Source organism: Uloborus diversus, chromosome 1 (genome assembly GCF_026930045.1).
Source record: "Uloborus diversus isolate 005 chromosome 1, Udiv.v.3.1, whole genome shotgun sequence".
NCBI classification, from domain to species: Eukaryota; Metazoa; Arthropoda; class Arachnida; order Araneae; family Uloboridae; genus Uloborus; species Uloborus diversus.
The window spans coordinates 241,671,590-241,694,134 of record NC_072731.1 but is presented as its reverse complement, the minus strand read 5'-3'; the positions used below and the strand labels follow the sequence as shown (position 1 = coordinate 241,694,134).

Sequence of the window (22,545 nt, the reverse complement as noted above, 5' to 3'; positions counted from 1 at the left end):
AAAAAACTTTTTAAAAAATACTCTTACGGAATTTTAGTTGAAAAAAGTGTTTCGTGAAACATAATCTGCTCTATAAGCAATTATTGAAAAAAAAAATCGGTGAAAGAAAAAGACTTGGAGAGGAATAAATGGCTTCAAGTCCAAAAGAGAGACAGTTTTTAAAGCGTGCAGAATACTACAATATCATATTGAATGCAGTCACTAGTAATACAAAGGACATGTCAAAAAATGTTGAGTATTTTTTCGATTAAAAGTTACGTTAAAAAATATATATAGCGTGCTAAGTTGACGAGGCCTAAAGAGACAAATAAATGCACACATCAAATGAAAATGATATTTTTGTGCGTGTCAATAATCCTCAAAATCAAGGTAAAACAGCTGAAAACGCAGATGGTCAAATAAGCGGAAAAAAAAAACCAAAAAAAAAAAAACAAAGAGCAGAAATTTCCAGGTAGGTTATAGGCGATATTGCTTGCTGTTAAAAATGAAAGGGTGGTAGATGTCCATAAAAATAAAAACTAATTTTGTGTCAGAAAACGCACATTAATCTATCACTCACCATGAAGCACATCTTTGTGTTGGCTGTTGTCGGTACCGTGTTTGTGCATTTGGTTTCCGCTCAAAACCCTCAGGAGCAAGAAGAGGCAGGGATGGCGGACAGAGCTTTGTTTTGTGGTAAATATCGTTCACAAATTAAAAGTCAAGTTTTAATAAACTTTTTCCTCTACTTCAGCATTCTCTCTTCAAATTTTTTTTTCTAGCCCTCTTTTCTATACCAATAATATAAAGCAGTAGAGTTTGTTTGTTTGAACGCGCTAATCTCAGGAACTACTGGTTCGAATTGAAAAAATCTTTTTTTGTTAAACAGTCCATTCATTGAGGAAGGCTATAGGTTATTTAACACCACGTCAGGGGCGGATCTAGAGGGGGGCGATGGGGGCCATGGCCACTCCCAAAACCTTCTAAGTGTACGAATTTTTTAAGACGAAGAAAAAAAGAAAGCATAATGAGAAAATAACGAAATTTATCACATGAGTTTTACTTTGAAAGAAATTTAGGTTCTAATTGGGAGCGAAATTATATCCCTCTCCTCACGACAAGACTATTTTATTTTTAAATTTTTTCTCCATCGTTTGCATCATTTCTTGATGTCAACTTTAGACACATGGGCGATCTAGAAATGATGCACCTGCTGCTCACGAGGCCACAGAGAGCCTAAATTTAGGTTTTATGGCTATATTTTCGAAACGTTTCAGGAGGAGAACCCCTTGCTCCCATGCTCCTCCACAAATGCAATGAAAAAATTGATAGATATTCTTCAAAACAATAAATGACACATAAATAATTTTTCAGTATTAACCTTATTTTAAATTTTATTAATTCACACTTTTTCTGTTGTTGTTTTTAAATTCAAACTTGGTATAGAAACTTGAAGATGGGTAAAGCCGAGATTTTTCGAAAAAATCAATGATCAGCACTGTTTGAGAGGTGACCGTTAAGACAAATACCCAAAGAAAGTTTGTTAAAAAATTTCGAATGGCCCCTCCCAAAATGATCAGCTAGATCCGCCACTGCACCACGTCATGACTAATAGGAGTGGAGCAGCAACAAAAAACGTTATGAAAACAGGAAAATTTATATTATAATATAAAATGCTTTGAACAGAGGATAATCAATCGTACCTCGGTGGCTCGACCTGAATGTTCTGGCTTGGCAATCCTGTGGGCGTAGGTTCGAGTCAGACATGAGGCAAATTGAGGAAGCCATTGAGGAAGGTGTTTTTCAGTGAAAATCCTAAACGGTACTAAAAAGGATTTGTATATATATATATATATATACAGTTGAATCTCGACTTACGCGAGGGATGCGTTCCAAGACCCCTTGCGTAAGTCGAAATTTCGTGTTGTGGAAAAGGGAATTATTTTTTTAACATACCTAATTATTGAAGACACTTGTTAACACCACCTCAAACTGTTTTACACTGTTATAACCAGGGGTTCCAGACGAGTGAAAATATTCCCTCTAAGGTGAAAGCATAGTGCCTGAAGGAGCAATGCAGGCCAGAAAATAAAGCAGAGGAGCCAAAACAGCATGCAATCGCAGAAAGACTCATTGCGCATGCGCTTTTTGCCTTAGACATACATTCAACCACCTCAATATGGCGGACAAATAATGATTGCGTTTGTGTGTCTTTCACATTGAATGAAGTACACTATTGGATTAAAACACAACTTTTCTAGGATTAATTATCCGAAATTACAAGTAAGTACAGCTTTTGATCACTTTGCAGCTTTTAGGGCTTTCAAACATAGTTAAGTGTTTAAAAGTGCATTTATTGCTTTTCAGTAACCGTTAGTCTTCCAGTTCCCGTTTGCCGTTACTATCGTGAAATTTCCATCATTTAAAACGCTACTAAAAATATCTGTCATTACTTTCTTGAATACTCGATAAGCAGCTTTTATTAATCACCAAAAGAACCTTAATAAAAATGTTTCTTGTGCTTCGTAATTATAACAGAAAGCTAGCGAGAGAAAAAAATCTCTCTCAGTCTAGCTCTTTTTTTTTTTTTTGCTTTCTCATTCAAGTGTTAGAATCATTTCCTGTTAGCGGTTGATGCTCGATAGCGTTAGAAATTCCTTTTGGTTTTTTATTTAACTGGTTGAAAAACTTTATGTGCATTTTATTTTGTTACTCTTGATTAACGTTTATGAAACGATTTTGTTCTTCCGTAATTGTAATATCCCTGAATATTTTTGGCTCATCGTGTAAATAATCCATAAGTACAGCTATGCTTCATTTTCGGAATACGTCATGTTTTAGTAAATGTATAATTTCTCACATGTTTTAAATAATTACTCGTTTTTAAATTATAACGTATTTGTGACAGATCTTTGATACCAAGTGGAGGGGTAGATATTTATTGTTTTATTAATTTTTAGCATTACTTTTTGTTAAAAAAACCCATCAGAACCCTGAATTTTTTCACATGTTTTTTAACGGCCCCAGAGTTATTATTCATATTATTTATTTTATGAATTTTTAAGAAAACGATAAAGATTTCACCGGTCCGCAAAGTTTTTCATTTGCTTTTACCGCTCCCGTGGGTCAAAAGAGGTTGGGAAACACTGAGTTAGAGCACGATCAGATGAATTAAAGCTATGAGCACTTCCTAACTATGTTGAAAGCTCTGAAATATGATCAAATGCTGTAATTACATGTTTTAATCATTCCCAATACCGAGTTCAATGTGAAAATGTCCAAAACGTAGAATATCATAAATCAAAACAAAACTTTAAAAAAGAAAAAAAAAAAAAAAAACACAACTGTATTCAAAAACGCACACAATACGGGGGAGGGGGGAGGAGGATCTATAGTAAGGGTGCCATTTCTCTCTCCGAAGGTTCCTTTTTTTCACTCCGGCTGTCTAGTTTTTAAAAGGTGCCTGTTTTTCACCCTATTTAGAGGTGCGATTTCGGCTCCGTATTGGGTGCCGCTGGTGAACAAGCGTTTCTCCCCTGAAAGGTGCCGAATGCATCCTGTAGTTTTAACAGTGTAGAGCACTCCTTAACTTTACCGTTTCTTACATACAGAAATGAAATTTCATTTCTGTTTTTAAAAAAGCTGTTTTAATCAATATAAAATACTGTTACGATGCACAAAATCAGTGATCAACGGGAAGGTGAGACATAAAATAATCCAGTACGGTACGTCCAGTATGTAGTAATTATAAAATGATATACTATAATAATACGGTGCAGTAGATCCATTAATGATATTTGTAACTTTGAAAAATGAAGATATTGAGGATTTCTAAATACTTTTAAATACAGTTGCTTCCCTAGTTCTTTTATAACATTTCCATCTACGACGATACCCCTCTTTCTAGTTTCTTTAATTCTCAATGCAAGAGCAGCTTTCATTTTCATGCTTTTTGTATTTTGCTTAGACACTACTCAGCGAACTTTTACAGATTTCCTTTTCTTGACTTTTAATTGTACATATGGAAGATTCACTCACACTTTAATTGTCGTGCCATCTTCGACGCGTTTTTCAGTTGTTCAAGCATATCGAGAATCTTTAGCTTTTCTTTAACTGTCAGAAACTATTTCTTTCAGTCTTCACAAACTTTAGACGGAACATTGCTGTTAGGTGTCATTATATTTCATTAATTTTCGCATTTAGAATGAAAGAAATATGGTAAATGCGGAGTAGTTATTTGTATACACAAAGAAAGCTATGTTCAGACTAGTACGGTGTGGGAACTTCTGCTGCCACCGATGCTAAAGGGATGAACAATCATTCACGAAAAAAATATTTCAGTAGCCAATAATTTCACACCGCGTTTCCCTTCTGAAAAGTTTCGGGCTGCGGGTGAAGAATTCGCGGTAGGTCTAAAATTATTTACTGGTGAAAAAAATCGCGTTATAGCCATTTCGCGTAAGTTGAATCGCGTTGTAGCGGGAGTCGACTGTATATCTATATATATGAAACAGAATATAAAAATAAAACTATAAAATAGAATAATAATATAGAAAAATAAAACAGCAAATTTGCACGGTTTTAAAATACGTGGGAAGAAGGGATGAAAACGAGACGTAACGTTTCAAAATTTGTTCCGCAGTGGTTATTTTTTCATCCTATCATTTACTTAACCATATTTATTTTATTAATTGAAAATAGTATTTTTTTTCTTTTTTCTTTTTTTTTTCAATTTTCTTTTCTTTTCTTGTGTCTTACAAAATAATATATTCTTCAGTTTTACCATGTGGTTTTTCTAAAAGAGTGTCGGTATCATGTTTCTGCATTTGGTTTTCACTCAAAACCTGGAGGCAGCGATGACGTACACAGCTTTGTTTTGTGGTAAATATCTTTCAGAAATTAGAGGTCATGTTTTGATACACTTTTTCCTGCACTTCGGAATTCTCTCTTAAATTTTCTTTCTATCCTTCTTTTCATATATGTGCAAAACTGCAACATGGATATTTCGAAAACTTCAAATCTTCTTCTCAAATCTTTCAATCTTCACGAGATGGGGAAATAAAAAGTGCGACCTCACACATTTTGGCTAAAATAAAAACATTTTTATACAACAATATATTTATGTAATATAGCGTGACAAGTGAGAAAAAAAGGGTGGGGGGAGGGGGGAGGTGCAGTATGATACCTTTTGACAAAGGAAAGGGGTCAAATGTGTTGAAAAAAGCATAACACCATAATGGGATCGTTTCCAAAATTTTAAAAGTATTTTTTTCGGAAAGAGCATGCTTAAAAACATAGAATCTGACCATTTTTTAAATATTTCTTTAAGTTTAATATTTTGAAAAAAATACTTAAATCGGTGCTCTTTTACCGTTTAATGCTTCTGCCGATGACATCACAAATGATGAAATGCCATTCAGTGTTGCCATTCACGGTCCAAAATATTTAATTCGCATCTTTACTCACGTGTATTGGCAACGATATAGTTGGTAGCAAGCGTAGCGCGCTATTTTAATTCGCTGCTTGATTATCATAACGTGGAAACGTAGTAGAAAGATGTGGCTAAGTGCATCATTTGTGACGTCATAAAGACCACGCCTTGTTTGAAAAATCGGACATTTGAAAAAAATAATTAAAAAAAAAAAAAACTGTTGGGAAAATGAAAGTATTTTCTGGGTCCATGTTTTTTTTTTTTCGCTCATTCTATCCATTTCAATGACTAAAAAGTAGTACTTTTGACTGAAGGGAACCACCCCATCGTAGAGATTTTTTCATTTCACTCAACAGGCACCTTTAATTAGTACAAAAGTTAACTTGCTTTTCTCAACTATTACATGATTTTTACTAATGCTTGAGATTGATTCCTCCGATTTTGGTAAAACTGAATTTTTCTTTTCTTGTGGTGCCTTAATTTTCTTTCTTCAAATTTCGTTATTTTCGTCCGAATAAGAAAAAGAAAATTATTGCAGTCGTACATTCTTTAGTTTTACCAGGTGGTTCTTCTGAATGCAATGACGACAACCCTCTACGACATTTCGTTACGCAAAAATTGGGATGAATTTCCATTGTTTTCAAATGTTTTACTTATGTTTATTTGTTACGATATTTACTAGTCTTTCCATCAAGAGGCAAAGTTTAAACTGTCTTTGACTCGATTTTATTATTATTATTATTTACTTAGGGAAAAAAAACCCTTACCGGTCAGTGATTTTTTTTTTTTTCTCAAAAGGTTTTGCCTGTTAAAGGGTAAAAAGGTAGAAAACCGCTACTCTAGACTAGATAGTAAAATCAAAGACGGTGTTAAATTTTGAGAAAGTTTTAAATCAGAACGATCTTTTTAAAGCATTACAAGCAAGTTTTTTTTTTTTTTTTTTTTTCAATAAATGTAATTCATAATTAATATTATTTCGGTACTTAGACGACCAGACAGCTGACATAAGGAAGTCTTTAGTCAGATGTATGAAGAGTTCTGAATATTCTAAAGTGGTAAGTAAAAATTGCGTATTCTCTGTCTTTATATAGTTATTTGCTATTTATTTAGTTCAATCACTTCTTTTAGCTATTTAGTGATGAACTTAAAAGTTTTGTTTCAGTACTCAGATTTTGTTCTTGAATGTCATCCTGGCTTAGAGAAGTACACAGTAGAAAATCTAGTAAAATATACATGTGAAGCAAGTGACGATTTTTTTATGCAGGTAATAGTTTTTTTTTAATTCTAAATGTCTAGTAGAATAGATACTCTTTGTTAAACGTATGAGTAATAACTTATACTTAGACACACAGCAGTTCTTCATTCGCTAACTTTAGGGATAGTGAAATGGTGCAAACATTTGGGTAGATATATTCTGTAATACAAAGGCTAAAATTTAATTTTTTAAGTGAAGGGGAATTCCAAGATAAATGTTTTGAAGCTACTGTTTGGAGAGGAGAATAAAATAAATATTACCTGACTATTTTAAACTTTTTTGTCTTTCCATATCGTGAAAGTTTGTGTTCTGTGTCACGTTTGCTCCACAACTTTACCCGAATTCTTTTATTTCGCTAAATTTGCATAACTTTTTTAACTAATTTAGCTTAATCAGCGTTTCAAATCCAGAACAAGTGTAAATCCGTTTTAGCCAATTTAATGTCATTTCCCCATTACTGACAATTTTAATGTGATTCAAAAATTTACTTTCTAAATATAACCAACAGTGGCCAAATTGAAATCAGATTTAAAAATTAAAAAACCGCCAAATTTGTCGCCAAGTTGGCGACAAAACTTAGCGACCAAAAGACTGGCAATATATCGCCAAGTGTCCGCCAAATTATAAAACCACTTGAGCTTACATCGAAATTAACAATGATTCCCCCCCCCCCAAAAGGTGCAAAAGATCCCTTTAGAAACACTGAATGAAACCAAAAGGGGTGGTGCACAACTAGACCCCACTAGGAGTCTGCGTACCAAATTTCAACTTTCATGGACATACCGTTCTTGAGTTATGCAACATACATACGCACATACGCACATACAGATGTCACGATAAAACTCGTTGTAATTAACTCGGAAATCGTCAAAATGGATATTTCGCGTGTCTATACGTTCTTAGGCACTTATCCATGGGGGGGTTGAGTCGAAAAAAAAACTCAACATTCATTCGGGGGTGAGTAAAATGGAAATTAAGGTCGATTTTTGAGTGAAAATTTTTTCGAGAATACAATACTTCCTTTTTTGTAAAAGGAAATAAAAATGAAGTAAAAAATTCTATTTCTTTAATCTTTGTTTTTCTTTTTTTCTTGTTCAGAAGAATCTTTCAAAATGATATCTTTTTATTTTAATGCTGCTCGAATGAAGTTGCTTAAAATTTCTGACTTAGAAAAACTATAGCACAACACTGTGGAATTACGTAAATACTTTTCTAAATTAGAGAATGGGATCGTTTCCAAAATATTAAAAGTATTTTTTTCTGAAAGAGCATGCTTAAAAACATAGTATTTGACCAATTTTTAAATAATTTTTTCCAGTTTAATATTTTTAAAAAATTACTTAAATCGATTTGCTTTCATTGTTTACGTTTCTGTCGTGTGACATCACAAATGATGAAATGCCATTTAGTGTTGCCATTCACGGAGAAAAATATTTAAGCCGCATCTTTACTCACGTGTATTACCTACGATATGATTGATAGCAAGCGAAGAGCGCAATATTTATTTCGCTTCTTGATTATTATAACGTGGAAGCTTGGTAGAAAGATGCGCCAAATTGCATCATTTGTGACGTCATAAAGACCACGCCTTGTTTTCAAACTCGGATATTTTAAAAAATAATTAAAAAATAACTGTTGGGAAAATGAAAGTATTTTATAGGTCCATGTTATTCTTTTTTTTTTTTTTTTTGCTCATTCTATCAATTTCAGTGACTAAAAGTAGTACTTTTGACTAAAGGAAAAAAAAAACCATTCGAAATAACAAACAATAGTACTTAATATGGAAATTGTTATTAATTTTTTTATTTAGAATTTTAGTATAGCAGTTGATTTTTTTTTTTTTTTTGTTAAAATAACTGTCCGTTTTTGAAAGTGTAAGCTATCTAGAGTGAATTATATGGAAAAAAAAAACCTGTATAAAGGGACTGTGACTCAAAGAGACGTACGCTGGTACGCTATTTGGGAGTGTCCGACATGGGAGGTTCGCATAGATTTAGTTTTGTCATGCAATATTTTAGTTTTGTCATGCAAATAACATACTTTTTGATTTAGGTTACAGTTATGTCCCTATTAATTATAGCTAAGTTTTAAATAACTTTTGATGAAACCCATTTTGTCACACGCCTGGTGCTTGCTGCTTGTCACTATCCTGGTGTGTGAAAATTTGACCCCCGGTTTTGATGGGTGTTGCATAGTAGCGAGTTTTCTCTACTTTTTCCTTAATTAATGCCTAACAAAGAGTAAGTATAATTTTTTTTTTTTCAGATTTTTAAAAAAGTTTTATTTTTTAAAATATGTGATGGGGAAATGTCAGGCTTTTGGAGAATCACCCATCTACATGCTCTTAAGATCCAAAGTTTTGATTTTTTTTTAAAAACATTTTTTAATATTATTGGCAATTTTACACATAAGTAAGAAAAAATCAGCTGCTTGAATCGATATTTCAAATTTTCCATGGGGTCCAAGTCCCATAGTATGAAACAGTGTATTTTAAATATCAAAAACAATACCTTTTTTCTAACTTTTGTTTCTTTGTGTAATTACTTTCATCTGAAAAAAAAATTCTGTTACAGAAAGCAGAATGTGACAAACAAGCTCTACAGAATTCCAAAAATGTAAGTTTTTATTCTTTGGATCGCACCCTTTTCTTCTCATGGCGCATTTTGTGTGATCAAGAAATCGAATTATCTTATAATAAACATCTCAGGAAACTGCACACTTTGTTTCATGAACGTTTTAAAATAGTTGTCAATGTTGGGCAGCCATTTTAAAATGTTTATGAAACGTTAAAACGCTGTCTGTTCTACCTGGGAATATAGAGTGATCTTATTTTTTATTAGAGAATGGTTGAATGACGTTACCTTTCCAAAAACTAAGAGATATAGAGTAGACCGACCAGTGAATGAACAGTTAAGCACAATTTCATTTTTTAAAAATCCTAGTAATTTTAAATTCTATAATAGATTCTATTATATACAGATCGTGATAGTTAAAACATTTTAATTGATCTATGTAAATATCTCTAAAAAATCGCGGGAACTTAAATGGTACCGCTTCCGACTTTTTTAGGTGTTTAAAGAAAAAATGGCAGAACGACCCAGTGAATGAGCACCTCGAACCAGTAAATGAACACATATTGGTCCAGTGAATGAACATGATAAATTTTGATTCAAAAAGAAGCTAAGTTTCTTTGAGATCTATCTATCTATCCATATAACTATCTATATCTATGTATCTATATATCTATATATTTACTTATCTATCTATCTATCTATCTATCTATCTATCTATCTATCTATCTATCTATCTATCTATATATATATATATATATATATATATATATATATATATATATATATATATATATATATATATATATATATATATATATATATATACTTATCTATCTATCTATCTAACTATCTACCTATTTATCTGTCTGTACATCTAAATATCTACCAATCTATTATCCTAATCAATCTATTTATCTATCTATCTACCTGCTTTTTTACCTGTCTATCTATCTACCTATCTCTCTATCTCCTTATCAATGTATCTACCTATCTATATCTATCCACCTATCTATATCTATCGGTCTATCTACCTGTCTATATATCTACTATCCATCTCTATATCAGTCTCTCCACCTAACTATCTATCTCTATATTAGTCTCCCTATCTACCTATTTATCTATTAACCACTACCTATCTATTTATCTATCAATAAATCTATCGATCTATCTATCTACCTACCTATTCTATCTCTATATTTATCTACCTATATATCTATTTATCTTTTATTTTTTATATATCTATCTCTATATCTTCCTCTATCTATTTATCTATCTATCTATCTATATACAAACATACCATACATATCTACCTATCTATTCTCTCTCTATGTATATATTTTTCTATTTCTCTATTCTTTATCTACCTATCTATCTATCAAGAGAGATAAAGATATAGAAAGATAGATGTAGGTAGGTAGGTTAATAAACAGATAGAGCTATAGATAGATAAAACTCAGTAAAAAGTGCATTGTTTGCGAAAACAAAAATAAAGAAATTATAAAATATATAATGGAATACATAAATAAATAAGCATATAAAACTATCTGCATTACAAAAAAGTGCAAAAATGAAAATATCTCAAAGAAACTTCAAATTTCTTTTTAAATCAAAAGAAATTTCGCTATTGTTCATTCACTGGGTTTTCGCAATTTTTCGTACCCAGTGACTGAACACTCTTCTACCATAAAATCTACCCATTCTGCATGGATTGAAACAATTTAAATCCATAGCCTAAATATGTATACTTAATTTTTCTTTCGTAGAGTTAAAAAATAAAATTTATCGATAAAAATAATATGTATCAAAATAATTGCTAGCACGAAACCAGCCTTATTATTTTGAAAGAGAGAAAGAACGATTCACGGCAGTAAAAATTTCAATTTTTTTCCAGGACAAAAATGCGTATCCAAAGTAACCAATCAGGTGTCAGATAGCTTAGAATATCAATAAAGAACGCTTTTGTAGTGAATTCATTCAGAAAAAAAATTTTGGAAACTTATTTTTTTAAAATAAATGACGCGCTGTTCATTCACTGGGTGGTGTTCACTCACTGGTCGGTCTACCCTATTCAATATTGAGATTTTTTTATTTTTTATAATTTTTTTCCAGTACGTAAGTTGAATTTAGTTTGTAGCTACAAATTATTATTATTATTATTATTATTTGCGACATGACACAACAAAAACAGATTCAAATATTTATTCAAAACTGGTTTCATTTCCAGAGGTTCTCATATTATAATTTATAGAAGAGTTTCAAGATGTAAGACTTGAATAAAACACTTGTTAAAAACTTATATGAAAATTTAAGAACAATATTTTTTAACTGCATTAATATTAGAAAAATCTTTTCAGGCTGAAGAAATAGGAAAAGTGGTGCAAGGATATATGGTGAGTATTCTATTAGCCCTACATGAGTTTTCATTAAATATCAACTTCAAAATTAGTTTCCGAGAAAAGTATTCATCAAAAGAAAAACACTTTCTCATTGTTACAACCGGATGTTGATTTACCCAAGAACATAAAGTAATCCCTGGTGTCAGGCCTTGATTGTTTTAACAAAGACATTACCTCTGTATAGATCATTGTACAATATTTTGGAGGATGACTTTCTCCACCTTGAAATTCATTAGTCGAACAATCAAAACATATTCCTTTTTATATTTTTGTGTCAGAGATAATTCCACCTCTTCATGTCTCTATAAGTATAGATTATGTTTTTAAAAGTGGCATAGTTGCACAGGAGCTTTAAATTATTTAAGGTAGGCGAACACCCTAAATATTTTTTTTTTCAATATTCACAATGCACCTTTCTAAAACTTTATACGATTATTAAATATGACATAAATAGCACATTTTAACTACTTATTTGTTGAAAAAAAATCGATAGGTATTTTACAATAAAAAAGTCACATTTTTAGCAAAAAACTATCATTACCCTAACATTTCCAGAGCATTCACTTTTTCATTATTTTTAGAACTTTTTATGTCTATCTCTTCGTGAGATACCAGAGAGTCATACCGCCCTCCAATTTAGAAATAATTAACTAAAAACAGGTTTTATGGGTAAATGTTTGAACATTTCCCCCGAAAAATTTGTTTTTTGCCCTCTAAATTTAATTTATCGTTATTTAAAAACCACATATTGCATGCACATTACCTTTTTGAGGTTTATATCACAGTAATGTGTTCAATTACCATGTTTGCAAAGTTCCAAATCTTTAGAGTGAATACTCTTTTCGACAGAGCTGTTGGCTTCAGAAGAAGTCAAGTCTTCAAGAAAGTAAATTTTAGTTATAAGTAGTGTAATTGAGTTTAGTAAATTTCTTCTAGTTTTCTTAATAATTCTCCGATTTAAATGAGCTGATGTGTGCATCACATGACTTCCTTTTACGCCTATTTAATGATAATAGCGCCTTGGAGTAAGTAAGGAAACACTAAATATTTTCACTCCTAATTTCTTGCGAACCGAAGCAAAAAAAAAACGTTTTCCACAGTTTTTTTACCCCATTATTGGCAATTTTAATGTGATTAAGTGGTTAACTCTTTAAATGTCACCAACATTGGCCGAATTAAAACCAGATTCAAAAATTAAAAAAAAAAAAAAAAGTCGCCAAATTTTTCACCAAGTTGGTGACAAAACTTGGCGGCCAAAATCTTGGCTATCAAAACACCTATACAATCTCAAACTCAGCACATCGGCAATAATTAATTTAATGGTACATCAACATTAACAAAATTAATTTTATATAATTTTAAGAGCAACATAGAATAATTAAATGCTTAATTACTTTAATAAACACTTTATGAGTTTCAAACGCCTTAAAATTTCTACTCTTTTCAAGTTTCAAAGACTTGCTGGAACTTGAGTTTCAGAATACAAGTTTTATACCAAATTGATAAACAGTCTCAGATGTCAATTTTTTTTTCCAGTACCTGAAGAATTTAGGCATAAGGCAACTTTATAAAATACTTTGTAATTGACTATGTTGTTTCCTATCATTATTTTTCAACTGAAATTCATCAAATTAAAAACTAATTGTTTCTGAAGAAATTGCTGATTAACTAAAATAAGATGTAGGACAACGTAAATAGTTACAAATAAAATTTCATGTTCACAAAAATAAATAAATAAATAAATAATATACAAAAATTGTAGAGTCACAGTTCCTTTCTCACGTTCTAAGTGAGGAATGATTCTACTTTTGGTACTGATGAATTTGGAGCAGTTGCCTCAATAAACCGGTTTTCCATATTAATGAATTTTATTTGCACCAATTCACTCTGCCTTTTCAGTTTATTTTTGCATACAATGTAACCCATTTGTTGAAATACAATAGTGGCACCACATTCCGGGGGAAAAAACTGTACTGGAGAAAATCACGAATTTAAATCTTGCTTTTAATATGCTAATTTATTCTTGGATATGATAAAATGTTCAAAAAGTTTTTGATGACATATTTACTCGTTCGCTTTTGCAGTCAAATTAAATTTATTAGTTCTCAGTTGAAATTTTCATGATGTGCAACATTTGATGATATCGTTTATACGCTACCATACAACAGTTTCGTAAAATAGCTTTGTGGCAGTATTGTCGAAAAAAAAAGTGGGGGGGGGGGGGGGGGGGGGGCGGGGGAGCGCTGGACTGGCCGACTAAAGCTATGCTTTTATCAAATGCTTTCGAATATCATAAGGACCATTCCTTTGTCACGTGCGGGACAAAAATACGCTTCAATTTCATTAACATTTTGTCATATCTCTTAATATTTTAATGAAACTGGGGTAAGCAATTCTTTTAATCTTTACATTTGATACAAAGATACTCCTGACGTAATTATATTTTTATTAAACAATTTTGTTATTTGAAATAAAATTTATTTACATGCGTCACGTGCGGGACATCCAAAGTCCACCTCTGGTAACTTGCTTAAGAATAGGCTAATATTTTTGCTCTATTAATACAGCAATGACGGAACAAATTGTAGATTTTGAAAGCTATGGTTCCAACGTAAAGGAAACATATCTCATTAGTTTAGAAATAATTACTTAAAAGATTTACAAAAAATATGTATTTGCTCATTCCATTGAAAATGGTCATTTTGTCCCGCACGTAACGGTGCCTATATTTCATAAAAAAGAAATAATTTCTGCAGACATTTTTTGTTTAAGAAGTCACACATGCGTTCATCATCTTTTTAAAATATTATTTTTTATGAAATATATGATGCGTCACGTGCGGACAAAATTACCGTTTTGGCCGTGGAATGGCTCATAAGCTTACAATATTGAAGGTGAAAGGAGACATCTAATCGAAATAAATTTTAGTTAATGGAGTTGAACTTATTTATTATATTATACAAAATTATGCAACATACCTTTAATCAACCCTTAGTAAAATCATAGTTACAGTCGACCTCTCCTGCGACTTGCACCATGGAAGCTTCGCTTTAGATGAATTACTAAGCGATTTTACAAAAACAAAGCTCTGCGCATGCGCGTTGAAGGTAGCAGGTCGCTTTTTATGTCGCTTTTTCCCCCAGTTCACTCCGGCAGTACAACGTGTGATAAAGGGCATAGCTTCAATACGGCATTAAATTAAGATTTTAAATAAATATTTCTTCTGTTTTGGCAAATTTTTGAAATTTACTATTAATTGTTGCCGTTGGTAAGAAAAAAGGCGGTTTGTTCATTTGCTTTGTAAAAGCTTGTATTTGCGAACTTTCTCCTTCAGTCAAGCTTTGCATTTTTTTGCTATGTGTTTTTTATTTATGTATTGGGTGATTTATATTTCAGATGTGTTTCGTCTTTGCGCTTTCAATGAAGGGATAATAGAGCATTGCCGAAGGAGGAAAAGAAAAATCAAGATTTTATTAAAATTAATTTTTTTATTTTTGGCAGGAAATAAATTCAACTCTTATGAGTACTGTGTATGCTTTGAACAAAAAATACAGACGCAAACATTTTCAGCAGAACGTACGTTTTTACATGAATAAAGATTTTCATTATGCGGAAGATTGTGTGATGTGATTACTTTATTCCTTCACTAGTGGCACCCACACGGCTTTTCCCGTAGTAGAAAAATCAGAAGGTCTTTTGGTTCGCCTGTAAATTTACAAATAATGTATGACGAATTTCTCGCCAATTGGCTTGCCCATGTTACGGTTCCACGTTATGATAATTTGGTAATTTACTCGTCCATCTTATGATAATTTTGGATGTAAGAATAGAAAAAGAACAAAATCGAATTTCGAAAAATCACTTTCAGGTGCACACCCCCATGGTACAAACTAATTCTGTGCCAAATTTCATGAAAATCGGCAGAACGGTCTAGGCGCTATGCGCGTCACAGAGATCCTGACAGAAAGAGATCCAGACAGATATCCAGACAGAGAGACTTTCAGCTTTATTATTAGTAAAGATGATCGTCGTAGGTTTCACGGAAAAAAATGACTGTAGTAGATGAGGAACATTTACGACAGTCAGTCAGACCCGCCTCCTACAACTAGCATTTGAGAAAACCAAAAACTATTCTGTTCAAACACTCAACGATCATCTGATTTCAGATAAACGTTTCGAAATTCCTTCTTCGTATTTTCGTTTAATGATGAGCAGATTTCTTGAAAATAAAACTAAAAATTCTTCGCAAAAGACCTAAAGCTACAGAGGATTTAATTTTTGTGGTTTTATCTAATGTTGATGATTTTAAATTGCTCAAACGGAGCAAAAAAATTATAAAAAAAATCAAAGCACATCACTGGATTTTTTTTAGTAGGGTCTTTTGGGGTAAAGTGGTCATAAAATCCAGGTTTTTCAACTTAAGTGGACAATAAATGCAGGGATTTCTTCAAAAGCTTCGCTTTTTTTCTCATTATTTTAACCTCATTAATAAAAAACACGTTGCATTTAATTTTAGGAAGAAAAAAATTGAATTCAATAATACTATTATGCCATTTTCTTTTTCATATGCTCAAACGAACTAGGGTGGAGTAAAGTGGTCACTGATAAAAACAAAATTTAAAACCAATCATCAACAACCATAATTTTTTTTAGTGCTCAACATATTTAGCTGTTTTTAGAAACTGACTTTGTTTAAACAAATTAGAAGTTTGGGATGGTCAATTATGGTCAAAAGAAGGTTCACCAAGCATTTTAGTCTAATTTTTCTTCTCGATTTTATCAATATCAACAAGGAAGTTTGAAAATGTCCAATGGTATATTTCTTTAAGAATATATTAAAGATACCATCTGAATAGTGCCTAAATTACCCAAACAAGACTACAAGAAATTATTTCACCCAAAGAGATATGAAAAAAATGTTATTTTATTTAAAAACAAAAATAAAACAAACATAAATAAATAAATCAAGATATTTCTAATCTACTTCAATATCTGCAAATACTTTTTATCGATATTTATCAAAAGTGTTTTTGAAACATTAATTATTCTACTAGAATGAATTAAAAGCTGTGATTTCAGATAAAGTGCTAAGAATTTCCCAAATATTACACGAGTAAGACCTTGCACTAATTCGAATTTTGTATTGTATTTAAGCTCAGGCATATTTCCTCCCGTTTTCTTTAAAGAAATATATGTTTAGTGAGATTAATATTTAACTTATACTTGCCTGAGAAGTTAAAATTAAGTGATTTTGGAATCAGGATATATGTTAAGCCTAACTTATGAACACTTAACCCCATCTTACTTGAACTTTTCTAAAATATAATGTAAAATTAATCTAACTCAGCTATGTGTTTTTTATTGCCTTAGAGAGACAAACGCAATTTAACTAATATCCTTAGTTTGCACAGAACTGATGCGGAAATACTTGTTCAGAGATTCATTGTTTTAATTTTGATTCAATGATCATATCACTAAATGTCGTCAACAGCGCCATATTGACACCAAATTCGAAATATATCATTTTTTTCGGGAAGTTAGACGCCAACTTGGCGATAGTGGTGCTAGGTGGCAGTCAATTTTTGACATTGTTTTTGTCTGCATTGAAATTAAAACACATTTGACGGAAAAAGAGAGAGGAAAAAAAAGTGTCAAAACCGCTTTGGAACACTCGAATGCAAAGGAAATGGGGGTTGCACAATTATACCCAACTCAGAACCAGCACGACAAATTTCAATCTTACCTTCTCCCAGCCATACCATTTTTGAGTAATACGAGATACGTACATTCGTTCATACGACGCACATACAAATGTCATGAGAAAACTCATGGTTCTTCAACTGGGATTTTACGAAATGAATGTTTCGACCAATCTTGACAACCAATTCTCGGTTGTCCATACGTTCGTATATGCAAAAATATATACACGCGTGAACGTGATTAAAAAACTACTGAATATTCTCAGTAAGTTACCATCCTACAGCCAGGGATAAGGCAAAAATACATGAAATACACCACCAGCTCAGTCATTCCAGCCGAGGACTGCAGCTTCGTGCTTATTAGCACTCATCAACCCGGCATAGGAAGTGACTGAACTGGAGGTCGAAACCTCTTAAGGACGCCAAGAGTGCCAAACAAATTGGTAGCTAATATAGAATTAGCACTGACCAGACGAGTGACCGAATCTTCGAGTTGACCGAAGCAATGGTGCGGTTCAACTCGAAGATTGAAGGCAAGGCAAAGTATTTTCAGTAAGTTACCAGCCTACAGCCAAGGATAAGGCAAAAATACATGAAATACACCGCCTGCTCAGTCATTCCAGCCGAGGACTGCAGTTTCGTGCTTATTAGCACTCATCAGCCGTTCACTGAACATAGGTCTGGAGTGAACATAGGACTGAAGAGCCTAGTTATGTATTTAATTTCAAAAGCTATAAATCTTCTTATAATTTTTAAGACTCAGACTTATCGGAACTTGAGATTCAGAATATATGTTTTATATATAGCCGAAAAGCCCCGTCTCAGCTTTCAAAACTTTTTTGAACGTGAAGAATTCAGAAAATGTAGGGTTAGTGTCTAAACTAAATTATAATTCATTTAAAATTTTGTGTCATTTCTTTCCTACTCAAATTCAGCAAGAGAAAAATTACTTCTTTCTTCAGGAATTGTTGATTCGGTAAAAATAAACTGAAAAGCAACGCGATCCAAATAAAATTCCTCAAAATCACATGTCGGTTTCTAGAGTCACAGTTCCCATCTTCTGTTACGAGCGTGGAATGATTCTAATTTTGGTACTGATGAATAGAATATCATCTCTCAAAGACGGTTTGCCATTTCAATGAACTTTATTTGCATCTGTTAACTGTTCAACTACGTTTAGCGTGGAAAATTTGCCAAGCGGCTAGTAAAGGCAAGCCCATATGAAACAGTCCAGTAGGGAGGAAGGATATTTTTAACTCATTTGATATAACTATTTGAGTCTAAAACTTGAGAATTTGTTTTATGATTATAATATTTTTAGAAAAGACAAAATGGTTGGAACTTCCAAAAAGAAATTATTAGAAATAATTACAAGCATTTCTAATTTTAAACTTGCGAGGAAGAAGTTGGTACCAAAGATAGTTGGTACTCCTAACAGCAAACGAACATGTCCACGTCTACTAAGAAACCGGATGTTTTTTCCCCCATCTATCATTGGCCGAACAGTACGATGCTTTTTCAACTTATTTTTACACCCAACTATTTCTTAAAATGGGGTCTGGTTCATTCGCTTTCTAAACGTTTTATATTTGACCAACTCTCCTTCAGTCAAGCTTTTAATTTCATTGAGCTGTGTACTTGATTGCATATTTTGTAATGTATACAGTAAACTCCCCATTATCCGCGGAATAAGGTGGTATGGTAACCGCGAATAAGCGAAAACCGCGGATAATCCGAGTAATAGGTTAAAAAAAACGGTACAATTGTATAAAATAGCTAAAAAATATGAATAAACACTCACACATACATTTAAATTTTTGTTAAAAACATTGCTACAATCCAGCTACTAACATTGAATGTAAAAAATGTACATATGTAAAAGCTAAAAACGAACAATAACACAATCATAAGTTTAAAAAACATTTAATGACCGTTAAAAAAATAGTGAAAAAACCCGCGGATAAACCGACCGTCGATAATCGGGAGTTTACTGTATTTTAAGATGTGTTTTGCATCTGAGGATTCAGTCAAAGGAAAATGAAGGAATTGGAAAAATAAAACCAAAGGATAGCTCGTAAAGTGAACTTTTTACTACTGAAAGGAAATAACTTCAACTCTTATTAATATCTTATGTGATTTTATCTAAAAAATATTGATTTAAACTTTTTTCACAGAACACACGGTTTGACATAAATAAAGATTTTCGTTGAGTAGAAGAGTGTTGTGATGTGATTTAATTTTTTATTCAGTTTTACGTTTCCTAAAACAAAAATGAAACAACATCAAGAAAATATGCGATGACTCCGCCCCCTATTAACAACGTCTCAAAAGCAAAGCATGCAACTGTGTCGTTCGTTCAAATTATTTCGAGGATTTTTTTTTTTTAATAAAATAATTGCGTCAAAATTTAGTAAAGAATGACGGGCACAAACAACATGACATACATAATTTTATCTCATGCAAGCCTACATTTTATATATCTTTCTCTTTTTAGTCTGCAGTCAATCAATTATTTTGTTTTTGTCTGATTTCTTTATACTTTAAATATACCTTTCTCGCTCTGTCCACTCTTACTTATTTTTTACTGGACATAATTAAAAAAAAAAAAAAGAAAAGAAAAATTAATTTGAATTTCGACATCTTGAATTCAAATTATGTTTTTCGCAATCACGAGTGTGTGTGGGGGGGGGATATGTGTGTTTGTGTCTGTGTGCAGGCATGAAAGTGTGGGAAGTTTTGTGTGTGTGTGTGGGTAGTTTTGTGTGTGTGTGTGTGTGTAGGTTTTTGTGTGTGTATATGTGTAAGTGTCTGTATGTATGTGTGTTTGTGTGTGTGTGTAGTTGTGTATGTATGCGCGTGTGTGTAGGACATGGATGCAACCTGGAGACGGCTTTCGCTATGGGAGCAGCAGCGTGAGGAGCCCGCCTGGCCGCGGTGATGGTGCAGAGGGTGGCGGTGGGAAAAATCAGCTAACATCAAAAACAGTCAAATGAAAGCAATAAGCAATCATGATTGCTCAAAAAAAAAAAAAAAACTCCTTTAAATTTTTACGTAAAGTTATAACTATAAAACGAATCTCAACTTTTCTTTCTGCCCTTTAGATTAAGGGGACTCTGCATTAATAATACTTGCTTGATTCTTGTCTTAAAACCAAAATGGTCCATCCTGTACCTTTTCGTAATTAGATCTACTTTTAATATGAGAATTTCATACTGTTTAAAGGCCCGCCTGGCTTCTTTTTCTGCTTTTGTCAGTTTATTTTCTAACTCTTCATCACGAAAGACTGCTTTAATTTGTAGGGAAATAAAAGGAATTTCTTTCACCTTTGCCTCACTTGAATTTTTGAATATCTTCCGGGAAAGCAAGAAAGCCCTTCATTCTGTATCCAGAGCTTTTGTTAAATTTTTCATTAACTGAATTTCATAAGCAATGGTGCGAAATAGATAGAACTTCAAACGCGTTTTTCTCCGTGATGCAATTTTTCCTGATTTTTTGCATTCAAACTCTTATAAGTCAAGAATTAATAACGATAAATTAATGAAGTTTGGAGCATTTTTTTTTTCAAACAGTTTACTTCAACTTTTATTCGGCGAATTTGAAAAAAATCATTACTGCAAAAAATAGGATTTTTTTTAAAAAAGTATCTTCGAATTTTTCGAAATTTTTCTTCAAATGTTTTTTATTTTTTATTGAATTAATATTTTTTAAATCGCCGAATAAAAATTAAAACTCAGATAGTTGTGCATAATTATTTGAAAAAAAAATTGAAAATTAACCAAAAATATTTTGAGTTTTAGAAATTTAAAGAAACCCGATTTTGTTTAAACAAATAAATTTAATTTAAATTGAAATTTTGTAAAAAATATTTATGTTATGATTTTGCTTACTAAATAGATGGTGAATCATTGCAAAAAATTTCAAAACTCTAAATTGTTTAATAAATTTCTTTTCAAAATGTGTCCCGGACCCCCCTTAAAATCAGATGATTTTTCATTGAATTATTTCGTAAGATGTGTTTATAAAATTTTAACCGATCTTGAATCGATTTACTGCAGGGTGCTTTTTTACTACTAATGCATAATTTTGCTAAATAATCACTGTCCTTTTGCACTGTACCATGACAAAGAGAGATTATTTCAATCACACAGAATTGCAAAAGTACTGCAATCACGTCTTTTGTAATTGCAAAACCACCATTTACTCAATGCGGATAAAGTTTTTAATTGCCGACTCTAAACAGAAGTCGCCACAGAGTATATCATGAAGTTGATAAAGAGTTTTGATCTTGATGGCGTTGATTCTATCAATTTTTCCCTGTAAAAATGTAAACTTTTCTTGTACAGAATGTGTAGTAAGATGTATCGACAGTTAGTTATGATCTAGAGCAGCGGTTCCCAACCCATGGGGCCACGGTCCACAAGTGGGCCGCGAACAGCGTATTACTGGGCCGTGGACATGGGTCGAGAAGGTGAAATATCAAAATAAATCTTGGAGTCTTGATTTCTGTGTGTGTGTGTGTGTGTGTTTTTTTTCTTTTTTTTTAAATTCAGTTATTAGACGTACGTCACTCTGATTCAAGAACCCTGGCTCATAGCCAATAAGGAACTTTAAGATTTTTCTTATTTCTTATGGACTTTCCCCTATAATTAATGATGAATTCCGAATGAACCAGAAACTCCCTTAAAGAAAATTGCCAAAGAAAACAGTACAAATTAGCTTCAAGTTAAAAATGCTCTTCTTTTGTTTAACGGGCATAACAAACCAGTAAATTGAGACAATTGATGAGCTTTTTGACAACCTACCTATTTGAGTGAGACTTTTCATTGCAGTTTTTATTTTTCATTTTTTAAATAATGTAGAAATGCATCGAATGTTACGAGTTATTAGAGGCTAAAACTATCCAGTTTCAATCCAGATATCAACTCCCTCGCAGAGGAAAAATCTAATGCAGCTTTAACTTTGATGACTTTTACACTTAAGGACAGTTATACGAGCAGATCCCTCCCCCCCCCCCCCCCGAAAGTAAATTTTGACTGTGCAATATAATATATAGTAGTTTTGTGGGCCTCAATGGTGTTTTCTACAAAACTGGTGGGCCGCGCAACTAAAAAGGTTGGGAACCGCTGATCTAGAGTAAGGATGTTCAGCAGACTATGTCTATAGAATATTTATAAAGATTGAAATTAATCTTCTTAATTTCAAAGTCGAATGC

At 32.3% G+C, this 22,545-nt stretch overlaps 1 protein-coding gene across 1 annotated transcript; it reads left to right on the top strand.

The window, feature by feature from the left end:
- Positions 1-511: 511 nt before the first annotated feature.
- On the top strand, positions 512-15,149 carry LOC129226145 (uncharacterized). The gene is made up of 6 exons (XM_054860748.1): positions 512-675; positions 6,398-6,465; positions 6,573-6,674; positions 9,239-9,280; positions 11,593-11,628; positions 15,031-15,149. The coding sequence occupies exons 1-6, from the start codon at positions 561-563 to the stop codon at positions 15,064-15,066; spliced, it is 399 nt and encodes a 132-aa protein (XP_054716723.1). The 5' UTR covers positions 512-560; the 3' UTR covers positions 15,067-15,149.
- The last annotated feature ends 7,396 nt before the right edge of the window (positions 15,150-22,545 follow it).